Source organism: Vipera berus, assembly GCF_964194415.1.
Source record: "Vipera berus genome assembly, chromosome: 1".
Taxonomy (NCBI): Eukaryota; Metazoa; Chordata; class Lepidosauria; order Squamata; family Viperidae; genus Vipera; species Vipera berus.
Window position 1 is genome coordinate 278,556,703 of NC_138202.1, and position 19,587 is coordinate 278,576,289.

The 19,587-nt window shown below is 40.6% G+C and overlaps 1 protein-coding gene across 1 annotated transcript; it reads right to left on the reverse strand.

Moving 5' to 3' along the window:
* Nucleotides 1-1,151: 1,151 nt before the first annotated feature.
* On the reverse strand, nucleotides 1,152-17,250 carry RSPH3 (radial spoke head 3; the record flags this gene model as incomplete). The annotated part of the gene is made up of 8 exons (XM_081312531.1): nucleotides 1,152-1,255; nucleotides 6,093-6,179; nucleotides 9,893-10,055; nucleotides 11,114-11,317; nucleotides 12,062-12,207; nucleotides 13,205-13,346; nucleotides 16,067-16,151; nucleotides 17,126-17,250. 8 exons carry the CDS (start codon nucleotides 17,248-17,250, stop codon nucleotides 1,152-1,154), a joined length of 1,056 nt encoding a protein of 351 aa, XP_081168657.1.
* Nucleotides 17,251-19,587: the final 2,337 nt, after the last annotated feature.

Below are 19,587 nucleotides of genomic sequence, written 5' to 3' on the forward strand. Positions count from 1 at the left end.
AATGTCTTGTTTTGCTTAGACGCAGGGATAAGCAACCTTGGCTCTTTTATGACTCGTGGACTTCAGCTCCCAGATTTCCTGAGCCAGAGTGGGAGTTGAAGTCCATGAGTCATAAAAGAGCCAAGGTTGCCTACTCCTGGCTTAGAGCATAGCTGGCTGGGGGATTATGGGAGTTGAAGTCCACCTGTCTTAAAGTGGCCAAGGTTGGGAAAGAAGTGACTTGGAGAATTATGTGTGTTTTGAGAATGACTTACTGTTTTTATTCTCTTTTTAACTGTTAGCTGCCCAGAATTATGCATAGGAGATGGGTGTCCATGCCAAAACAAATAAACTTATTAGCCAGAATATCCATGTAATCTTTCAGCTTGTCTTATTTTGCTAAATATGTAAGGTGGTATTTTTGTCTTAACAGTCTGAAAATACTTCATTTTTTCACATTTCTGTGTGGCCTACCTTCCTCAAAGTGTAAGGCACTGAAGTGTTAACTAGGTAAAGCAACAATTATAGTGCTACATTTTACCAAATAAACAACATGGTTTATATAATTTCTTGGTCATAAGAATGGAATAGCTAATCTAACGATACCCATCCAAAGGGGGCTAATTTGCGGATAGGGCAGCCTTTCATATAATATAGTGAAGTGACTGCTTCAAGTTTTTTTTATAGAGATAGTAACTGTTTGAACGATGTAGCCCTTCTTGATGGAGGGGTAGTATTGCTTTTGGCTAGCCAGCAGTGCACCAAAGGAGTTCACTGACCCTAGTCAGACTTGGGTGGTGACAGAGAGTATTGAAAGAAATTGATGTTCTTTAACCCCTCGATCTTGTGCAAAGATATGGGAGTTTTAAAATGAAAAAGTAGAGCTTCAAGTGAGCTTGTCAGGACTACAGTATAAACTGGGGTATCCAACCTCGACTACTTTAAGACTTGTGGACTTCAACTCCCAGAATTCCCCATTCCTCAGCATCACTGGCTAAGGAATTCTGGGAGTTGAAGTCCACAAGTCTTAAAGTAGTCAAGGTTGGACACTCCTGGTCTAAACTGTGCAAAATCTTCACTAAGGTGATAGCCAAGAAGTATACAGTGGGAAGGGAAGGATACCTTGGTAGGACTATTATTTTTTCTAATTACCTGAATCGTAGACATCCTCCTTACTGTCTCTCCAAAGGTCTTTTGAAATTAGAGCAAGACTTTTGCAGTGATTGATTTTTCTCGTAGCTCTCCAATCTCTTTTTGATGGTCTCATTAATTATGTCTGCAAAAGTAATTACCTTAAGTTAACATTTACCTGAGTAGATCATCTCTTAGCTATAGAAATAGCTTTAGTTTTGAGATTGCATTTTGTTTCATCATCACAGAATACATACACATCATTAAGGAAGACGATAGAACTGAATAAAAAAAAGAAGACAAGGACATAATTTGAATGCAACCAGGATAGCTGGTTAATGTTGAAGTGTATATTCAGAAAGGAGTAGATCAGGGGTGTCAAACTCAATTTCATTGAGGGCCACATCAGCATTGTGGTTGCCCTCAAGGGGCCAGGTGGGTATGGCCAGGGTGGGCGTGGCCTACTGGGTGGGCATGGCTAGAGTGCTTATGGCCTACTGGGTGGGTGTGGCCAGCTCTACATCGTTCGCATCAAGGGTGCCTATCAGTGGTGTAGCGTGGGGGGTGCAGGGGGGGCCGGCCACACCGGGCGCAACATCTGGGGGGGCGCACTCGCACTCGCAGCTCTCTGTCCCTGCCTGGCTCACTCACTCTCTCTCACTGCAGTGCTGGCTGTGCGAATCCAATCCGAGCCGCCGGGTCGCCGCCCACTGTGGAGGGGGGTTGCCAGGTGTGCGGTTAGGGGGCGCAAATTACTTGCCTTGCCTCGGGTGCTGACAACCCACGCTAGGCCACTGGTGCATATGGGGGCCTGGGCAGGAGTGGGACAGATCTGAGGATCTCTGGCAGAAGGAGGGTCTCTGGGCCAGGGCCAAGGCAGTTGGGGCCGTTCCCTAACTGTTTCCAGGATGGCTTCGCGGGCCACATGAAACCACTTCGTGGGCCGGATCCGGCCCCCGGGCCTTGTGTTTGACATGTCTGGAGTAGATAGATGGAAGCTAAATTTGTTGCTCTTGCATCTTCGGGTTCTTTTGTGTTTTCTGAGCAGCGTCACAATAGAGATGTGTAGAATATCTGGCAAGAAGCTCCTTGGAGTTTCACATCACCATTTTCAATCTGGAGGTAACACATCATAAGCAGGCAAGAAACCAAAAACGTCACCTCAAATATGCCACCCGCCAGTTGTTTTACAGCTTCTTTTCCTGGAAAACAGCTTCTTTTCCGTACCTATTTCTCTGCATACAAAAGTCCTCTTTCTGACATTCTCATTCTCCCATGCTTTGATTTCTGTTGGAGTGGTTCAGGATTAGCCACTCTTCTTGCCTCTCAGATCATCATTCAGCCAGCAACAGTAACTGCACCTCAAGAAGTGCAATTAATGGGGGCAGTGTAGTGAAAAAGCAGGTTTATACATGGAACAGCTTGCAGATCACACCGGTTATGTTCACTAATAATAGCACTTATATATCGCTTCACAGTGCTTTACAACCCACTCTAAGCAGTTTACAGAGCCATCATATTGACCTTAACAATCTGGCTCCTTATTTTACCGGCCTTGGAAGAATGGAAGGCTGAGTCAACCTTGAGCCAGTCAGGATCGAATGCCTGGCAGTGAGCAGAGTTAGCCTGCAATACTGCATTCTAACCACTATACCACCACATCTCCTGGTTAATAATGTAAGAGAGGTTTAATAATGTAAGAGAGGTTTAATAATGTAAGAGAGCCAAGGACATCTTAATGCAGCATTTTATTTCTTACAGGGTGTGACCAAATGCCACAGAATCTTGCTGTTCTCATCAGAATGACAAACACAGCATAGCACCAAGCAGCATCATGCAGCAAAGTCTGGCCCTTTGGGGCATGCATGCAATGTGGTGACATATGTGGAAGGGCTTGCGCTGAGAAACTGCAGTGCCAATCAGTCTGACCACTGTCCCCTTGCTGCCCCTCAAGCAGAAGATGAAGAATTTAGATTGTTCTGTACAAAGAAAATTCTCCAGGTTCTTTGAAATACTTAGGAGCATGATTATGGTGCCTCTGTAAGCAGAGAGATTTTTTTTCCAGTCTCACCTGGATGCCTGAAAGAAAGATGCAGCTGCTTTAAAGAGATGTTATGTTATGTTCATGCATTCTGAAAATACACTTCTGAAACATTTTCAAAGCATGCAGTGTCTAGGAGAGAGACTGCTCTCCCACCATAGGTCCCCTGCAAGCGGTATTTGGTCGCATGCTTCCTGCCATACAGAGGGAACACTCAGACATCACTTCTAACAGTCTATTAAGCCTGCCTTCCATGGATGTAAAGGCAACTGAGTTAGTGGCCATTGCCATGTCTTGTGGAAATGAGTTTCACAGGTTAATTCTACACAATGCTTAGGTGTTGTTTCTTTCAGCTGTTCTAAATTTCCATCCATTCAGTTTTATTGGATAGTGCCTGATTCTTGTTTTTGAGAGATAAAGAAAAATTTATTTGGACTATTTTATTGATACTATGTATGATTCTATATACCGTATATACTTGAGTATAAGCCGACTCGAGTATAAGCCGAGACCCCCAATTTCACCCCCAAAAACTGGGAAAAGTTGTTGACTCGAGTATAAGCCGATCCGCCGTTCTGCATGCCTCGGAGGCTGGATCCGCGCTCTGCAAGCCTCTGGGATCCTGGGAGGCCTAATGCAAGCACCAGCCCGCCTGCCTCAGGTCTCCCCCACCCCCAGATACTGGGCTTCAGCACAGCTGGCTGTCTTGCCAAAGAGAAACATCTGGGAAGGAAAACCCTGTCTTACCTCTTTCCCAATTCTGCCTCTGCCCTTCCTCCTACCAAGGTGTTCTGGGACTAGTTCCCTAGCCTTTTGGAGCTTTTGGTGTTCGCCCATCAGCTGTCTACGGGGAGGCAACAAAGCTGCCTCTCTAGGCTTTGAGAAAAGGCCCCTTGCACAAAAGGCAGCTTCAGGACGAGCTTCCAAAAACCCTTTCCTTCCTTAACGCCCTCCCCACCTTCCCCCAGAAAGCCATATTTCTTTTTTTTTATTGAAAATTTTTATTGAAGTTACAATATTATCCCCTCCCCAACCCACCCCAGAACCCCTCCCCCTCCCCCATATTTCTTCAATAACAAAAACATAAAAAGCTGGTTGGGATGTACTCGCTGATTTCCCCCCCCCTTTTTTTAGATGCTAAAACTAAACTCTCCCTCTGCCTTCCAACCAATATCCCTTTTTAAAATCTTACCTTGGCTCCAGATGGAAGAGTAGAGGAACTAAGCTAGTAAGGAGAGAATTTTTTTCTGCAACTTTTTACTCCTGAAGTAGTAGTAGTAGTAATAGTAGTAGTAGGAATAATAATAATAAATCCCTAAAAGTTGTGCCAGAAAATGGAGGACGCTGGGTCTTTGCAAGTTTTAGCTGTCTGTCAGACTGCCTGAAAAGGGCGGCCTTCAGGCAGCCAGGCGGACAGCTAAAGCTTGCAAAGACCCAGCGTCCTCCATTTTCTGGCATAACCTTCGGAGATTACTTTAAAAAAAACAACAAAAAAAACCTTCAGAGGAAAAACAGCTGCAGAAACATTTTGTCTCCTTGCTGGCTTGGTTCATCTACTCTTCAGCCAGGAGGGAGTCCAAGGCCTAGAGAAGGAGAGCTTTGCAGCATCCCTATGGACAGCTGATGGGCAGACAGCTGAAAGAAGCAGGCAGGCAGGGCGCGGAGGAACGGAGACCTGCAGGTCTCGGACTGCGGTGGCTTGGGAGAGGTGCGCGCGATCCCGGAAGCACCAAAGCCTCGGCCGCGCACAAGTCCTCGGTAAGTTTTTTTGTTGACTGGAGTATAAGCCGAAGTGGAATTTTTCAGCCCAAAAAGTGGGCTGAAAAATTCGGCTTATACTCAAGTATATACGGTACTTTGGTCATCTCTCCTTTCAGGTGCCTTGTTTTGTATGTTAAAAAAAAATCTCAAATCTGCTTTTTTCACCTAAGGGGAATATTTGAGCCCCAGATCAGTTTGGTTACCGTCTTTTGTACATTTTCCAGCTCAAAAGCATCCTTTTTTCAAATGGGTAACCAGATTTGCACGCAGTATTCCTGATAAAAATATGCTGCAGATGAATATATGGGCATTACACTGTTGGCAGTTTTTCAATAAAAACAATATCATGCAACCCTTTGCACACCCTCTTGGTCTTTAGATCTTGCACATCTTACAGCCAGTTATAACATGACGTGGTTGTCTGCTACTGCTAGATAACCAAAAATTCACGTGTAAACTTTCAGCTATTTCAGATGGATGATTATTAAGTGGTATGCCACTGTCGATCAGAAGGTCGGCAGTTTGGCAGGTCGAATCCCGAGTGCTGTGTAACAGAGTGAGCACCTGTTACTCGTCCCAGCTTCTGCCAACCTAGCAGTTCGAAAGCATGTAAAAATGCAAGTAGAAAAATAGAGACCACTATGGTGGGAAGGTAACAGCGTTCTGTGCGCCTTGGCGTCTAGCCACATGACCACAGAGACATCCTCGGACAAGCGCTGGCTCTTCGGCTTTGAAACGGAGATGAGCACCGGCCCCTAGAGTCGGAAACGACTAGCACGCATGTGCGGGGGAACCTTTACCTTTACCTATGCCAAGGATTAAGTGTAATAAATAATAATTAAATCATGCAGTTTTGCCCAAATGAAATCAACTCAGGGCAGTTACTATGATGACCACATATGTGTTTAATACCTTCCCTTTTATGTCTTATTAAATGGATGACAAAAATATTGGATGGGATTGTGGAAGCTATGACCAAGCCTCTTGGTGGTTCACACAGTTGTGCCTTCCTGCATTAAAGCAAGCATTGAGTTCTGGCCATTATACTAGTGTGCTTTCCTCTGATTTTTGTATAATTCAGACGTTCAAAATGTTAAATGCTTGGGCATCATATTGGTTTGGCTATTCTCTGAGCGGCAGGAGAGAATCCTGGATAGACAGAGCATTTCTGCATACTTACAATCTGTCATTATTCTTCCTAGAAGCTTCTTCTGCAATCGATTTTCTACACGGCCCATCACATATGGAAGGAATCCTTTCTCAATATCTATGCAAAATACCAAACAAGCATTATACTGTGATTCTTAAATATATAAAAAACCTCCTGTGTCTGCTAAAGCAGGGCTTTTCAATCTTTTCACCAATTGTACCACTTTTAGGATATGGCAAGGATATGGCAATATTAGAGTACCACCTAGGAAGGTGTCAAAAACTTGATGACCAAAAAAAGGGAAAAAAGTGATAAAGTACAGTAGTCCTCGACTTACAACAATTCGCTTAGTGACTGTTGAAAGTTACAATGGCACTGAAGTGACTTATGACCATTTTTCACACTTATGACTGTTGCAGCATCCCCAGGGTCATGTGATTTATATTTGGATGTTTAGCAACTGATTCATATTTATGATGGTCACAGTGTTCCAGGGTCATGTGATCCCCTTTTGCAACCTTTTGAAAAGCAAAATCAATGATAGGGCTGCTGGTGGCGAAATGCTAAGGCGGGACTTCCTTTAGACCCTCCCTCCCTTTCATGCCAATCTCCCTCCCTCCTCTCTTCCTTCCTGTTTCCCTCCCTCCCTCCTTCCCTGCCTCCCTCTTTCTTATTCCCATCTCTTTCCTTCTGAAGGAAGAATTTGAAACACCCCCCGCCCCATATTTTCCCTCTTCCATATATTTATCAAACAAGGAAAAGCCTCCAGAGCCAGAAAAGACAAGCCGCTGAGGGAATTAGCTTAAAAAGGTGCATTCCCCTTTAAGAATTAGCTACTGTCTAGAAAGGAAAATTAAGGAGCGGCAGCACTTAAGGAAAAAAAATGTAGCAAGTACTGGCTGCTGGCTAAGGCAGCGTCCCCAAATGGCTCCATTGCTAGCTCCTTCCTTCCTTCCTCCCTCCCTCCGTGCCTCACCTCCAGCCGATGCTGCCTTTCTTCATTCCTCGTGGAGGGCGACCCTTCCCCCACTGCGTTTCTTGCCTTTTTTGTCACTGCCATCTGTGTGCACGCCTGGCACGGATGGCTGCCACAGAAGTTGTAGACCAGCTCCCGGCTGGCCTGTTTGATCTCTTCTCCTCTTCTCTCTTCCCTCCCTCTTCCTTTTTTCCCCTTTGGTGCAGCTCCAGCTGATTCCTCTTCCCAAGGCTGCATCTTTTTCTCTCTCTCTCCCTCTGATGCCCAAACTGCCTCCTTTTATAGCCTCTCCTGTCTTTGCCCCCCCTCCTCCTTTCTCTTCCAGGTGAGCTGGAAGTGCTGATCTTTGCCTCATCCCAGCCGCCCTGCAACTCCTGAGGACTCCCTCACAGCAAGTCCTGCACTGCACCGCTTTGGCTCGTTCTCTCCCCCGCTACGCTTGGCTGGGCAGGGCCGCGTACCACCTGCCGGGAGCCAACGTACCTATCAACACTGCTAACATTGGATGTTCCCGCTTTGACAACTGATGAAAATGCAGCCATTTTCTCTATTCCTTTAACATGCTTTTTCTTACTTTAGAAATTAGGTGCAGGAAAGAGAAGGGGGGATTGGAATGTAAGTTCAGCTAGCCATAACATAATGCTGTGGTGGGAACCCAAGGACAAGTTACTAACATTTTGGTGGGCTGTGGAGCTAAGGGGAAAGCCTGCGCTTTCAGCTAATTGGGAAATGTGATTTATGACAGTTTATTAGGGGTGGGAATTGCACTTTGTTACTTTATATCAGGGAGAAGGGAATTTAGTTTTGGGGTTCAGCTATGTAGTGTCGATACTTTGTTTCCCAAATAAAAAGATTCTTTAAGGTAAACAATGCCTCAAAGTTCTTTTGAAGGGTTTCATCTATCGGAACCATGACAGTACCACCAGTGGTATGTGTACCACTGGTTGAAAAGCCCTGTGCTAAAGTACAATGTCTGTCTCTTTAGAAATTATAATAAATAAGATTACTATTTAGCAGGTCGGCACTTTTTGTACATAAGGTAGATGATTTTATATGTGAAGCAAAGTAAGAAAAATGAAATATAGCACAACCCTGGATGTAATTACTGAGTGACACATCCATTCTGTTCCACAACATTCTTCCCAAATACATAAGAACTTTTCTAGGATTAGCTAACTATGCTGTGCTATTTCTTTATTTCCTTTTGCATATGTACTATCTTTTAAAACAATAAATAACTAGAAGAATTTAATGTTTTAAGGAACTTTTAATCTATCCAGAGAACTGACTTGGATTAAAAGTTTAATAGAGGAGCTACTTAATATATAATATTTTAAAAATAGGTTCAGAATCACTGTGGGTTTTTGTATTTATCAGCATAGTCCTTGCATTCAGAAAATATTTCTAACTGTAAAATACTAAGCACTCTTACTCTGAAAGAAGAGTTAAGCCTAGTACTGATTCACAAAACATGATTTTTGAAATAGGTCCTGTGGAACTCAGGCGTATTCTATATGGAACTAACATGGGGTTCTGTATGGAACTCTTGACTGAATTCTATAAGAAACTAATGGTTAAAAATAAGTCACTTAAACATAGCTTTTTCTTTGACTCTCAATCAGGGGTTCCAGAGTATTATTACTTTAAAAAAAATTAACAACAGGTATCACAGTCTGGAAACTTTGAAGTCCTTGCTTTAACAGACAATCCAGTTCTCTTATCAGGTCCTGCTCCCCCCAGCTTGGCCTAGGATATTTTCTATATCCATCTTGTCTCAGAGAGTTTGTGATTCCTCTCTGAACGTTTTGGGAAACCAACAGCTTTTTGTTTGATTTCTTCTTCTTTCCTTTCCCTTTTTTAATATGCAAAAGCAACAATATGTGGAGACTTTAGGATTAACTATTAAGACAGAAAGCTTCAGCATATGATAAATGTTTGTGGTTTATTCATGCCACACTCATCTTTAAATCTAAGTAACCTTATGCTTATCAAATGAATATTTCAGAAATCACGGTTAATATTGATTACAAACCTTTTATTTTTAATGGTTAATTGACTTTAAAATAATAATACTTAGTCAACATTGTGTAAATATCACTGTTGATTATGTGCCATCAAGTTGCTTGTGACTCCTAATAACCACATAGATAGATTTTCTCCATGGCAATCTAGTCAAATACCACTGTCTCCCAAAATAATAATAATAATAATAAAAATAATGGTTTTGGATCAAGCAATATAAATATTTTAACCATCTGAACCTGCTTGCTGCTTAAAAATAAATGACTGAGGCTCGTGGTACTGTACGGATTATCCTTCTCCAGAGATTAGGCAACATGATTAATGGAGTTTAAAGCTCCTTTCATAGGGAACTTTGGCTGCTGCTGTTTTTAGTGTTGTCTAAGTATCAGCTTAAGACACTTCGGCTTTCTCAACAGAGCTTAACCATCAAGGTTCTTGCGTAATTATATTACTTGCCAGTTTAAGCTACTCATTAATTCTTACTGTAGGGGGTTTTCTTTTAATCTCATCCACATTATAGAGTTTATCAGGATTGATTTTTTAACAAAAAACTCTACCCAAGATATTAAAAGGCAGTCATATCTGAACTTATCAAGCAAACACCACGTACAATTTTATTAGCCACCTTGAGAATTTTTTAAAATGTAAAAGAAAAAAAAATGAAGGAACACACAAACAAGAGAAATACCTTCCTAGCTAAGCCTTTTTAAACATGCTACACATTTGGGCTTGGCACATTTTGGGCGTCAGGTGTTATCACATAGGATAGGATGATTTAAGGGATTACCGATATGGATTTAAAAAATTTATTTTCAGTACAAATGACACTTACCACTTTGTACTTCATCATAGAAAAATCCTTTATTCCGAAGGCTAAAAAAGACTGAAGGAATCAGATCTGCCAGATATTGCAAAGCAAATGCCCGGGATGCCACTTTCTTAGATACCATTGCTCCCTTTGCTTGTATTTCGTATTCCTTTGCCATGCGACGTTCCTTTAAATAAACATCAAATTTTTCCATGTGACTTTTTTAACAGATATTTTTACATAATATATAAAACATGCAGACTTTTCCCCTTCCCCCTTATCTGTAAATATTGAACAATTCATTGATTCCAGAAAAAAAAGTAATAATTACCTTCTGCTGAAAGTGATTGTTGTATTATGACTGTCTTGTTAACATTTGTATGGATCCAGTTACAAGTCATTTCTCCTTTCACAAGTCAAGAAAAGCAAGGGTCTAACAAATAGATAGCTGGGTTACCTATCCCAACGAACCTGTCTACTTTCTCAAGAGCTACAGGACCAAATTCCTTCCAGGTAACCAATTATACTTCTGTCACCTTGACCCAATCTGCCTAGCTGGAATTAAATTCCAATTGAATATCAGCAACGTTGTTGGCTAGGTACTTGGCATATATTAAGAATATGTTGTATGGATAAAGCCATAAAAATCTATTTTTAACACTGAAGGCAGGACAAAAGGCAATGGATGGAAACTAACCAAGGAGGGAACCAACTAAGAAATGAAGAGAATTTTTTTGACAGAACAATTAATCAGTAGAACGACTTGCCTTCAGAAATTGTGGATGCTCCAACCCTGGAAGTTTTTAAGAAGAGACTGGACAGCCACTTGTCTGAAATGGTATAGGGTTTGCTGCCTGAGCAGGGGGTTGGACTAGATGACCTCCAAGGTCCCTTCCAACTCTGTTATTCTGTTATTTGATGTATTTATACTCCCTGATCCTCATATTTGTATTTAACAGTATCCGTTCGTCTTACTTTACTTGCTATAAAAGAAGCTGTCTTTTGGGGATGATATCTAATTTAAATAAAGTTATTAAATAATAACTTCAAGTCACTGAGAACCTGACTGATTAGAAACTAAGTATGTAAAAATCACTACTTTTTAGGGTGGGATGAAGACAGTTTGATGCTCGAGGCAAAGGACAAGATGCCACCCTGCCTCAATTCCCTGTTTAAAAAATGCTACAGCAAAATACAGAAGCATCAAAGCAAGCCACTAAGTAATGGTTTCTACAACAGTTCTACCTTCTCCTCCTTGTGTCGCCGCTCTTTTTCTTCGAGGCGTTGCACTTCAGCCAACTCTGCATTGCGCAGTTCCTGGAAGGCATATTGGTGTTCCCGAAGATTGCTAAGATCCTCTTCTTCCATGACTTCAAGCAAAGCTTGCTCCAAGGTTTTTCCTACCAACACCTCAAGCATTGGTTTAACTTCAATGTCAAAGTTAAAGAGCTGAGGATTAAAAAAGAAGCGAATGAATGCTGTTCAGTATCATTCCAATCCAGGACAGGAAACAAGAAAATATATTCTTCTGATCGGGTCATTGACAAGCTTTTCATTTGTCAAAAGGAGACAATCATTCTTATAAAGGAGAACATTTGTAATTCAGGGTTGAAGTGAAGGGGCCTTGGTGCTGTATGAGCTTGATTGTTTCCTTGCAGATGGTTCATTACCTAAACTAGGTAAGGTCATCAGTGCGACCAATTCTAGCAATGAGTGTGGGCACAATTAGGGCAAGCAGCCCTTCAGTCATTGTATCTGAGCATACTCAGATGCTTTAAACATGCTGAGAATGTAAATCCAGCAAATGTTGTTAAGAAAGCAACAATGATTTTTTCTGGAGCATCTGCTAGATGCCTCTTGGTCGTATTGTGCCACATGCTGCTTTCCTTGCTTTACTGGATGATTGTTAGGACCTAGAGACAGGTCTTTATGGGCACATCACTGCCCCCTCCAAATTAGCTGACTCCTATTTTCTTGCAAGCACCTCAGTTGAAAAAAAAATAGAAGTGGGGTTCAGAATATCTGGTGTGGTGTTTCACAGTTCCCATACAGTATTGAAGTTTAGCATGCTTGAAAGAACAGAGTATTACAAAATGTTTTAACTTTTAAAGCTTCTAAAATTAGAAGGTTTTAAAGATGTGTTTGGCGTTATCTCTTGGATTATCTAGAATAGTATTGAAATGTTGTCAGTACCTCTCCTTCTTCAATTTGTGTTGCTACGTCAACGCCAGTCTTCTGTGGGATGAACACTGGGCTGGGTAGCCTTTTTATAAAAACATCTGTTTGACACTCCATGTCAACTTCAATAATGCGATCTAAAATCTCTTCCAGGTACAATTCTGAAAAATGAAACACATGGAAGTCTGTCTAGAAAGACTTCATGTTCCTAGGCCAGGGGTAGGCAACCTTGGCTCTTTTATGACTTGTGGACTTGAACTCAGGAATTCTGGGAGTTGAAGTCCACGAGTCATAAAAGAGCCAAGGTTGCCTACCCCTGGCCTAGGCTCTATCTGTGGTTCCTAAAATAGCCACTGAAAAAAAATATAGATTTCTTTTTTATTTTACTTTATGCAGGGGTACTTGTGGATGACATTAAAACAACAAAAAATGGACCCTTGATCACACAGTCATGGTCACTAGCTAGATTTGTTTTAATTTCCTCCCTCTTGTGAATATCCATCTTTAGGACATGCTTCTTGCCCAGAATATATGACAATATAAGTCCAGTATTGGCAGTACTGTTGTTGGTCTAAGGTCATTTGTTCATTAAAAAGCAAGTACTGAAGCTATTATCATCATTATTATTATTAATAATAAAAAACAAGAACAAATAACATTGTGTATTGAATGTATCCTATAGTGCAGGGGTGTTAAACTGCTGGCCTGCAGGCCAGTTGCATCATGCAGAGGCCACGGTCACCCCAGCTCCGGCAATGCAAAAAAAGTCACGATATGTCACGACACGTCAAGTGACATGGTGAGTTTGACACACGTCCTATAGTGAATATGTTTAGGATGTCATCTTGAAAATGATATGCAGTATGTACAGTGGAGAGAATGCTAATAGGAAAGACAAAAACTTTAAACTGGATGGTCCCTGCAAGGTGTTAGAATGGGATGTGTAACAACATATGCCCTGGCAACATGCTCTTTTTATAATGACATGAGAAAAACACGAAAGTAGAAAATGTAAGGGGAAAAAAAGGAAAGTTGAAAAGAAAAAGGAAAAGTCCTTGATGGTCCATCGCTTGGGTGGGTATTTGTGCCCGACAGATTATCCTTTGTCTCAGGTCTAGAAGCCATTTGATAATTGGTTGATGTTCTCTGGTGCTTTACCTGTCTGCACATCACTGCGATTTTCAATATCCTTAATGTTGGGTGCACGGACCTCATTCTCTTTCTTTCTTTGGTTCTGTTCAAGCATTTTCTTGTGAGCTTCATGTTGCTTCTTGATTTTAGCAGGAGCAGGTTCTGGACTCTGGAGAGGAAGGAGAAGAATTCTCTGCTATTTTACATGGTGTTCTTTCTTATTTTCTTATGTGTAGCTTGCTTTTCATTCAAGAGATCACGGGGGCATAGACCATGCTCCCATCTCCTATCTTCCCCATAATCACAACCCTCAGAGGTAGGTTGGGTTGAGTTAGGGAGTGTTAAAGTCTCCCAGGGCTGAGAGTGGACCTGAACCTTGATCCCCTTGCTCCTAATTCAACTACATCACACTGACTCTCATTGGAGACTGAAAACCTTACAGTATAGTCCCCAAGAAACTCTTCAAGTTGCTGACAGTAATATTTTATTGTTTCTTCTTGAACTATCCTACCCTCATTCCTCAGTTGATAACTACTTGAAGTCCAGTCTGTGCTCAACCAAAAATGGCCCTTCATCCAGCCTCCCTTGCTGGCATTTAGCAGGCAATACTGTCCTCTGTGATTTTCCCAAGCAAAGCAAAGGTGCTGGGCAGCTGCTTTTCCACAGATGGGAGAGGAACAACAAGTCACAGATGACTGATAGAATAAGCCAAAGAAAACTAAGCTTTTTCAAACTGGGTGGAGAGCAATGGGACACATAGTGTAAAGCATGTCTGCAAAGAATTAAACCTTGCAGAATTCTTTGGGAGTTATACTTGAGTAAATAAGGCCTTTGAGACTGAAATACAATCACCTTCAAACTATATCCCTTATTTACAGAACATTAGTGACGTCCAGCAAAAGTCAGGGCAGATAAGGCCACCAGGTTTTTATCTTGCTTCATTCATGCATCCATAAATATCCAATCTATCAGATACTGCACTCTTCTCTCAGTCCTCAGGAATGGAATGACTTTCTAGAGCAGAGGTACCCAACCTTTTGGGCATCAGGGACTGGTTTTGTGGAGAAAGGTTTTTCCGCAGACCGGAGAGTGCGTGGTTTTGTGTGCTGCCTGCATCCCACGGATGGGGCTTTGCTTGTTTGTGCAGATTGGTTGCTGGCATGCTGCAGCCCGGTACCAGTCCACAGACTGGGGATTTGGGACCCCTGTTCTAAAGTATGAATATCATAGTATTATTTGGGATCATGGACAATGTTAGAAGGCCTCATTGCACATTACATTGATTGGACTGAAACAGGGTGGATGCTTTGCATATTAACACAATTTTCATGTTCGTATTCCTTCATTAACTGTCTTAGCCATGTCTACTCGCAAGTACCAAGAAGACCCATGAATTCTGAGAATTGATAGGACAAGAGCTTTAGGATATTTCATGCACTGGTTATGTTAGGATTATTGTCATGACACATATCTTGAGCATAAATGGGCATTTATTTCAGAATTAAAGTCTCCCTTCTCCTGGGATCTGAATTTGACCTTTAATTCATGAGTTGCTGACTCCTGAAGTACATCTAATGCATAAGCATGACATTGCTAGTTAAGTTGCTTTATTGCAGATAAAGTAGAACATATATAGCATGTGCGCGCACACACACACAGACACACACACACACACACACACACAGAGAGAGAGAGAGAGAGAGAGAGAGAGAGAGAGAGAGAGAGAGAGAGAGAGAGAGAGAGAGAGATCAAGCTATATACATATGTCTGCCTCAGCTTTCAAACTCTAGTCTTTTCCTCCTATCTGCTTTTGAATCAATGGACATTCCTCACCTGGAGTTGGGAGATATATTCCAACTTTACACAGTAGTTCTGTGTAGTATGAAAAAGTTGTTTCTCAACTTTAGTCCTTATGGAGAACTTTTGAGCACAACCATGCAGGATATTTTGGGCAGTATTACGACAGTAGTTTGCCATTACCAGTTTCTGGAATATTTTTCAACTTCTCAGTCTAGTATACTGAGATTCTCACTAAGAAACCTGACTTTTCTTAGAGGGGTTCAGACAAGTCATCTGAGCACTATCATCTGAAGAGATATTTTGCAATACAAATGTCCTAACTATAATACTCCATTGCATAAACTTTCCATTAGCTATCCAATTTTTATTTCTTTTCTAACATCATGAGTATGCTAACCATATGATCATGAAGGCTATTTCCTACAGTGTGCTTTTATAAATCATTTATGAAGATATTGAAAAGTACTGGGCCTAAAACTGAACCTTGGGCACCCCACTAGTTACTTCCCTCCATGTGGATGTAATTCTGTTGAGGACTACACATTGAATATGGCTTGTCAGCCAGTTACAAATCCATCTGGTGATGATGCTGTCTATCCCACATTTTTCTGTCTTACCAAAAAGTAGGTTGTGGTCTACTGTGTCGAATACCTTATTGAAGTCTAAGTATACTATATCTGTGGCGTTTTGCTGATCTACTAATTTAGTTACTTTGTCAAAGAATGAAATAAGATTTGTTTGGCATGATCTGTGTTTGATGAACCCATGTTGGATACTGATTATAATTTTTTTTCTAGGTATCTAGAAAGCCAGATATGTATTTGTTTCTAGACCATTTTGATATTATTATAATGATTATATTTAGATATTTGTTTCTGGATATTTGTTTCTAGGTTTCTAAGAAAGCTGGATATTTGAGGATGGAAATGTATTTCTTCAGTGATAAATCTATGCATGAACATCACTCACTGAGCAGCACATGTGAATTAGGTATCACTACACCCTCATAAATAAGTATATTTCACCAATAACATTCCAGCCTTCCCATAATTAAAAAAGGTAAAAATATTTATAAGAAAGGGAACCTACCGAGGATAACAGCTGCATAGCATACGTGTTTCCTCGAACCACTCTACGATCATACATGAGGTTCCCGTAGTTAAGTGGCCCTTCTCTGTAATTCATAAAATTAAGAAGGGAATATATCAACGTCTCAAAAATACTGCCAATCAGGGATTTATGAAAGAGACACAAAAAATATAGACATTTGATCCCATAAATAGAGCTGTGGGATATTGCTAATTGTTTTATGAAATGGGAGTCATTTTAAAATGTAGAATATAGACGGGCTTTGCATCCATTCAGTTTTAGATTGTCTACTTTGACTGTATGTCTTCCTGATCTCAGATGGCAACTTTCCCCACATCTGGATACTGTACCTGGTATTTTCAGAAAAACAGAGATGGAAGAGTGATTTGGGGATCTTCTGCTTGCGAAGCAGCTGCTCTAAACCAAGCTTTGGTACCTCCTATGGAAACAAATTGTAACTTTGGGTTTTAGTGATGGTGGTGTTTCACTTGGTATTTTGCTTCCAAATAAAAAGATTACACTGGCACAACTCAATAGAATGACTGAGTAACTGGGCAGTGTGGTTTATGAGTGTGGTTTACAAATTCGTCTTGCTAGCAGCAGAAAAGGCACAGACACATTCCCTTTCAAGGATGTGCTCACCTGTAATGCACAATAGGATACATTCGTTAAACGTAACATGAATAAGAGCTAGGTCAATAGAACCCATTGTCCTTTCTTCGGTTTGCAATGCACTGTCCCAAATGATATTTTTTTTTCAGTAATAAGAAAGACATAAAGACATAAATAAAATTATCAATTGTATAGTGCAGCTGTTATCTGGAATAAGCATTCCAATAAAAGAAAGGATCTGATAATTTTATATACAGTCAAGAGCACTTTAGCAGGATAGATTTAATGCTCATGTGAATGCAAGGTTAGAGTTGGAAAACAGAAGGTAGCCAATTGGAAAGGGGATGGGGGGATAGAGAAAGAATATAAACTTGATCAGGCTGAGTCAGATTTGTAATGGGGTTAGACGTTGAGTGCAAAACTGTAAAGTTAAGTGTCATTACTCACTGCACATTGTTTTCATAATGTTCTTGGTACCGCTTTCTGTTAGGTAGCACTCGGGGATGGCTGCTGTAGGTATAGATTTCTGTAGATGCTCTTGCATCCTCCTGGTTGAGAACCACTGAGGTCATTCTGGGTCTAGGCTACCATGGGTTCCAAGAGAGATTACAAAGCCTTAGTGGCATTGTTGAACAGTCTACCCCACCTACTGTTGTTATGCGATGAGGAATTCCATCCTAACAACAGTTGTCAAGGTAAACTGATCCCAGATCAGGAAGTTGGGTTGATTCACTGGAACTGTTTGAATGTTCCCAATATATATGTTTTCCCGGCATAAAAAGAGCCAGGAGATATTCCATTCCAAAAGGATTTCACTTGACTTAGTCAAGTTGTGGTGCTTGTGGAATTCACATCATGTCTTATGTAGCACCAAGGAATTATAACTTGTATCTAAACTAAGCTTCCAGAAATAGAAAAATCATATTTCATGCAGAGATAGCAGAGAATTGGACAATGACCAATTGTGATAGTGGAAGGGACGCCAGCTGAGAAAGTGTCCAAACTTGGTAAAACTTTTCCCAAGTAGGAGGACAATATCAGATAATATTCCCAGTACCTCATAAGATGATGTGGTGGTGGTAGCAGTAGTATGATTCTTGTCCTCTCCACCTTCCTTTTGTCTTTCAAATCCTTCAGATATTCTACTTAAATTTCTGATTTTATATCATAAAGTGCCGGAATGTTTCATAAGACACTCATTTTAAATATCTGCTGCTTTTAATTTTTTTTATTGTTATTTTCAAATGCTGTTTTTAATGAACAAGCCTGCTTTGATGGTCATACCAGTTAGGCAGAATGGACAGAAAAAAAATGAGATTATACTAGTGGTTGCATATAGATGGTTACTCATGAGAATTTAACCACAAGATGTCACTTCTGTCCTTGTTGGCATCATTGTCATGTGCCTTGGACTGCCAGCTTTAGATTGCAAGATGCTGAGAAGCAAACCACAGAGCAGATATTGTACTGAAACTGTCACTATATCTGCAAAATAGAAGCAGAAAAGTAAGGACTGTATGATTAACAGGAAAATCAGAATAATGTACAAAGCTTAGCAGTAGCAATATTAAACATAAAAAAAGCCTGCCATATTACTGGGAAGAAAAGTTTCAATGATGTCATTTCCTGTTAAGATCACATATCTTTTAAACTAGAGATGGGGAATTTATGGGCCAAAATGAAAACAGCCCTTTGGATAGTACAAGGGAGAGTGAAAGAGACTGAACTATAATGATAGAATAGAATAGAATAGAATAGAATAGAATAGAATAGAATAGAATAGAATAGAATAGAATAGAATAGAATAGAATAGAATAGAATAGAATAGAATAGAATAGAATAGAATAGCGCTGGAAGGGACCTTGGAGGTCTTTTAGTCCACCCCTCTGCTCAAGCAGGAGAACCTATACCATTTCAGACAAGTGACTGTCCAGTCTCTTCTTAAAAACCTCCAATGATGGAGTGCCCACGATTTCTGGAGGCAAGCTGTTCCACTGGTTAATTGTCCTCACTTTTAGGAAGTTTCTCCTTAATTCCAGATTGCTTCTCTCTTTGATCAGTTTCCAACCATTTTTTCTTGTCCTGCCCTCTGGCGCTTTGGAGAATAATTTGATCCCCTCTTCTTTGCGGCAGCCCCTCAAAGACTGGAAAGAAATAGGAATGGGGAGTAAAGAGGAGAAACTTCCCTTTGCAATTAATCAGTTCAATTCTTTGGGAAAAAGGACAAGAAAGATTCAGGAACTAAAATGGACAATGAAATCAAAGAAGGTTGAGTTGGAGAAGAAGACATCTGGTCAGTAGGGTTCTAGCTGGGTATATTACATATGTGGGTAATCAGTTTAGACAGCTTTTTCCCAAATACGAGGTGTATAATTTTTCTTATCAGATGACTTCAAAATATTTCTGAAATAGCAAATTCTCTTCATGGAGCTTGAATTCCGATGTGTAATTAGTGATCTCTTAGTTAACTTAAGACTGTTCATATCTGTAATCAGGGATACTCAAGAGTTCTGGTGCAAATAGCTGGAAGACTAGGTTGCCTAGTCTTCGTGTGGCATATACTGTATATGTTCAGAGTTTTGTGTTACTTTTTCTAAGTTTAGCAGAAAGGTTGCACATATTTATAGAAGAAGAAATGAATGAAGTGTAGGGTTAATGTTTTGGACCAGGACTTGTAACACATAGGTTCAAGGCCCATTAGACATAGAAATCAATTTATGAAAATTTGTTTTGGATTAGAAATAATCTATCCATTCATCTTGAATGTACTGGAGAGATTGAACACACAGGGAGGTAAATGCATGGATCGCATCTTGCCATTACTAAATCTTCTCCAAATATTGACTTGATTCTGATTGAATTACGCTGCTGAAAATAGACCTAAAGAAAAATTAACAGAAACCTCAATG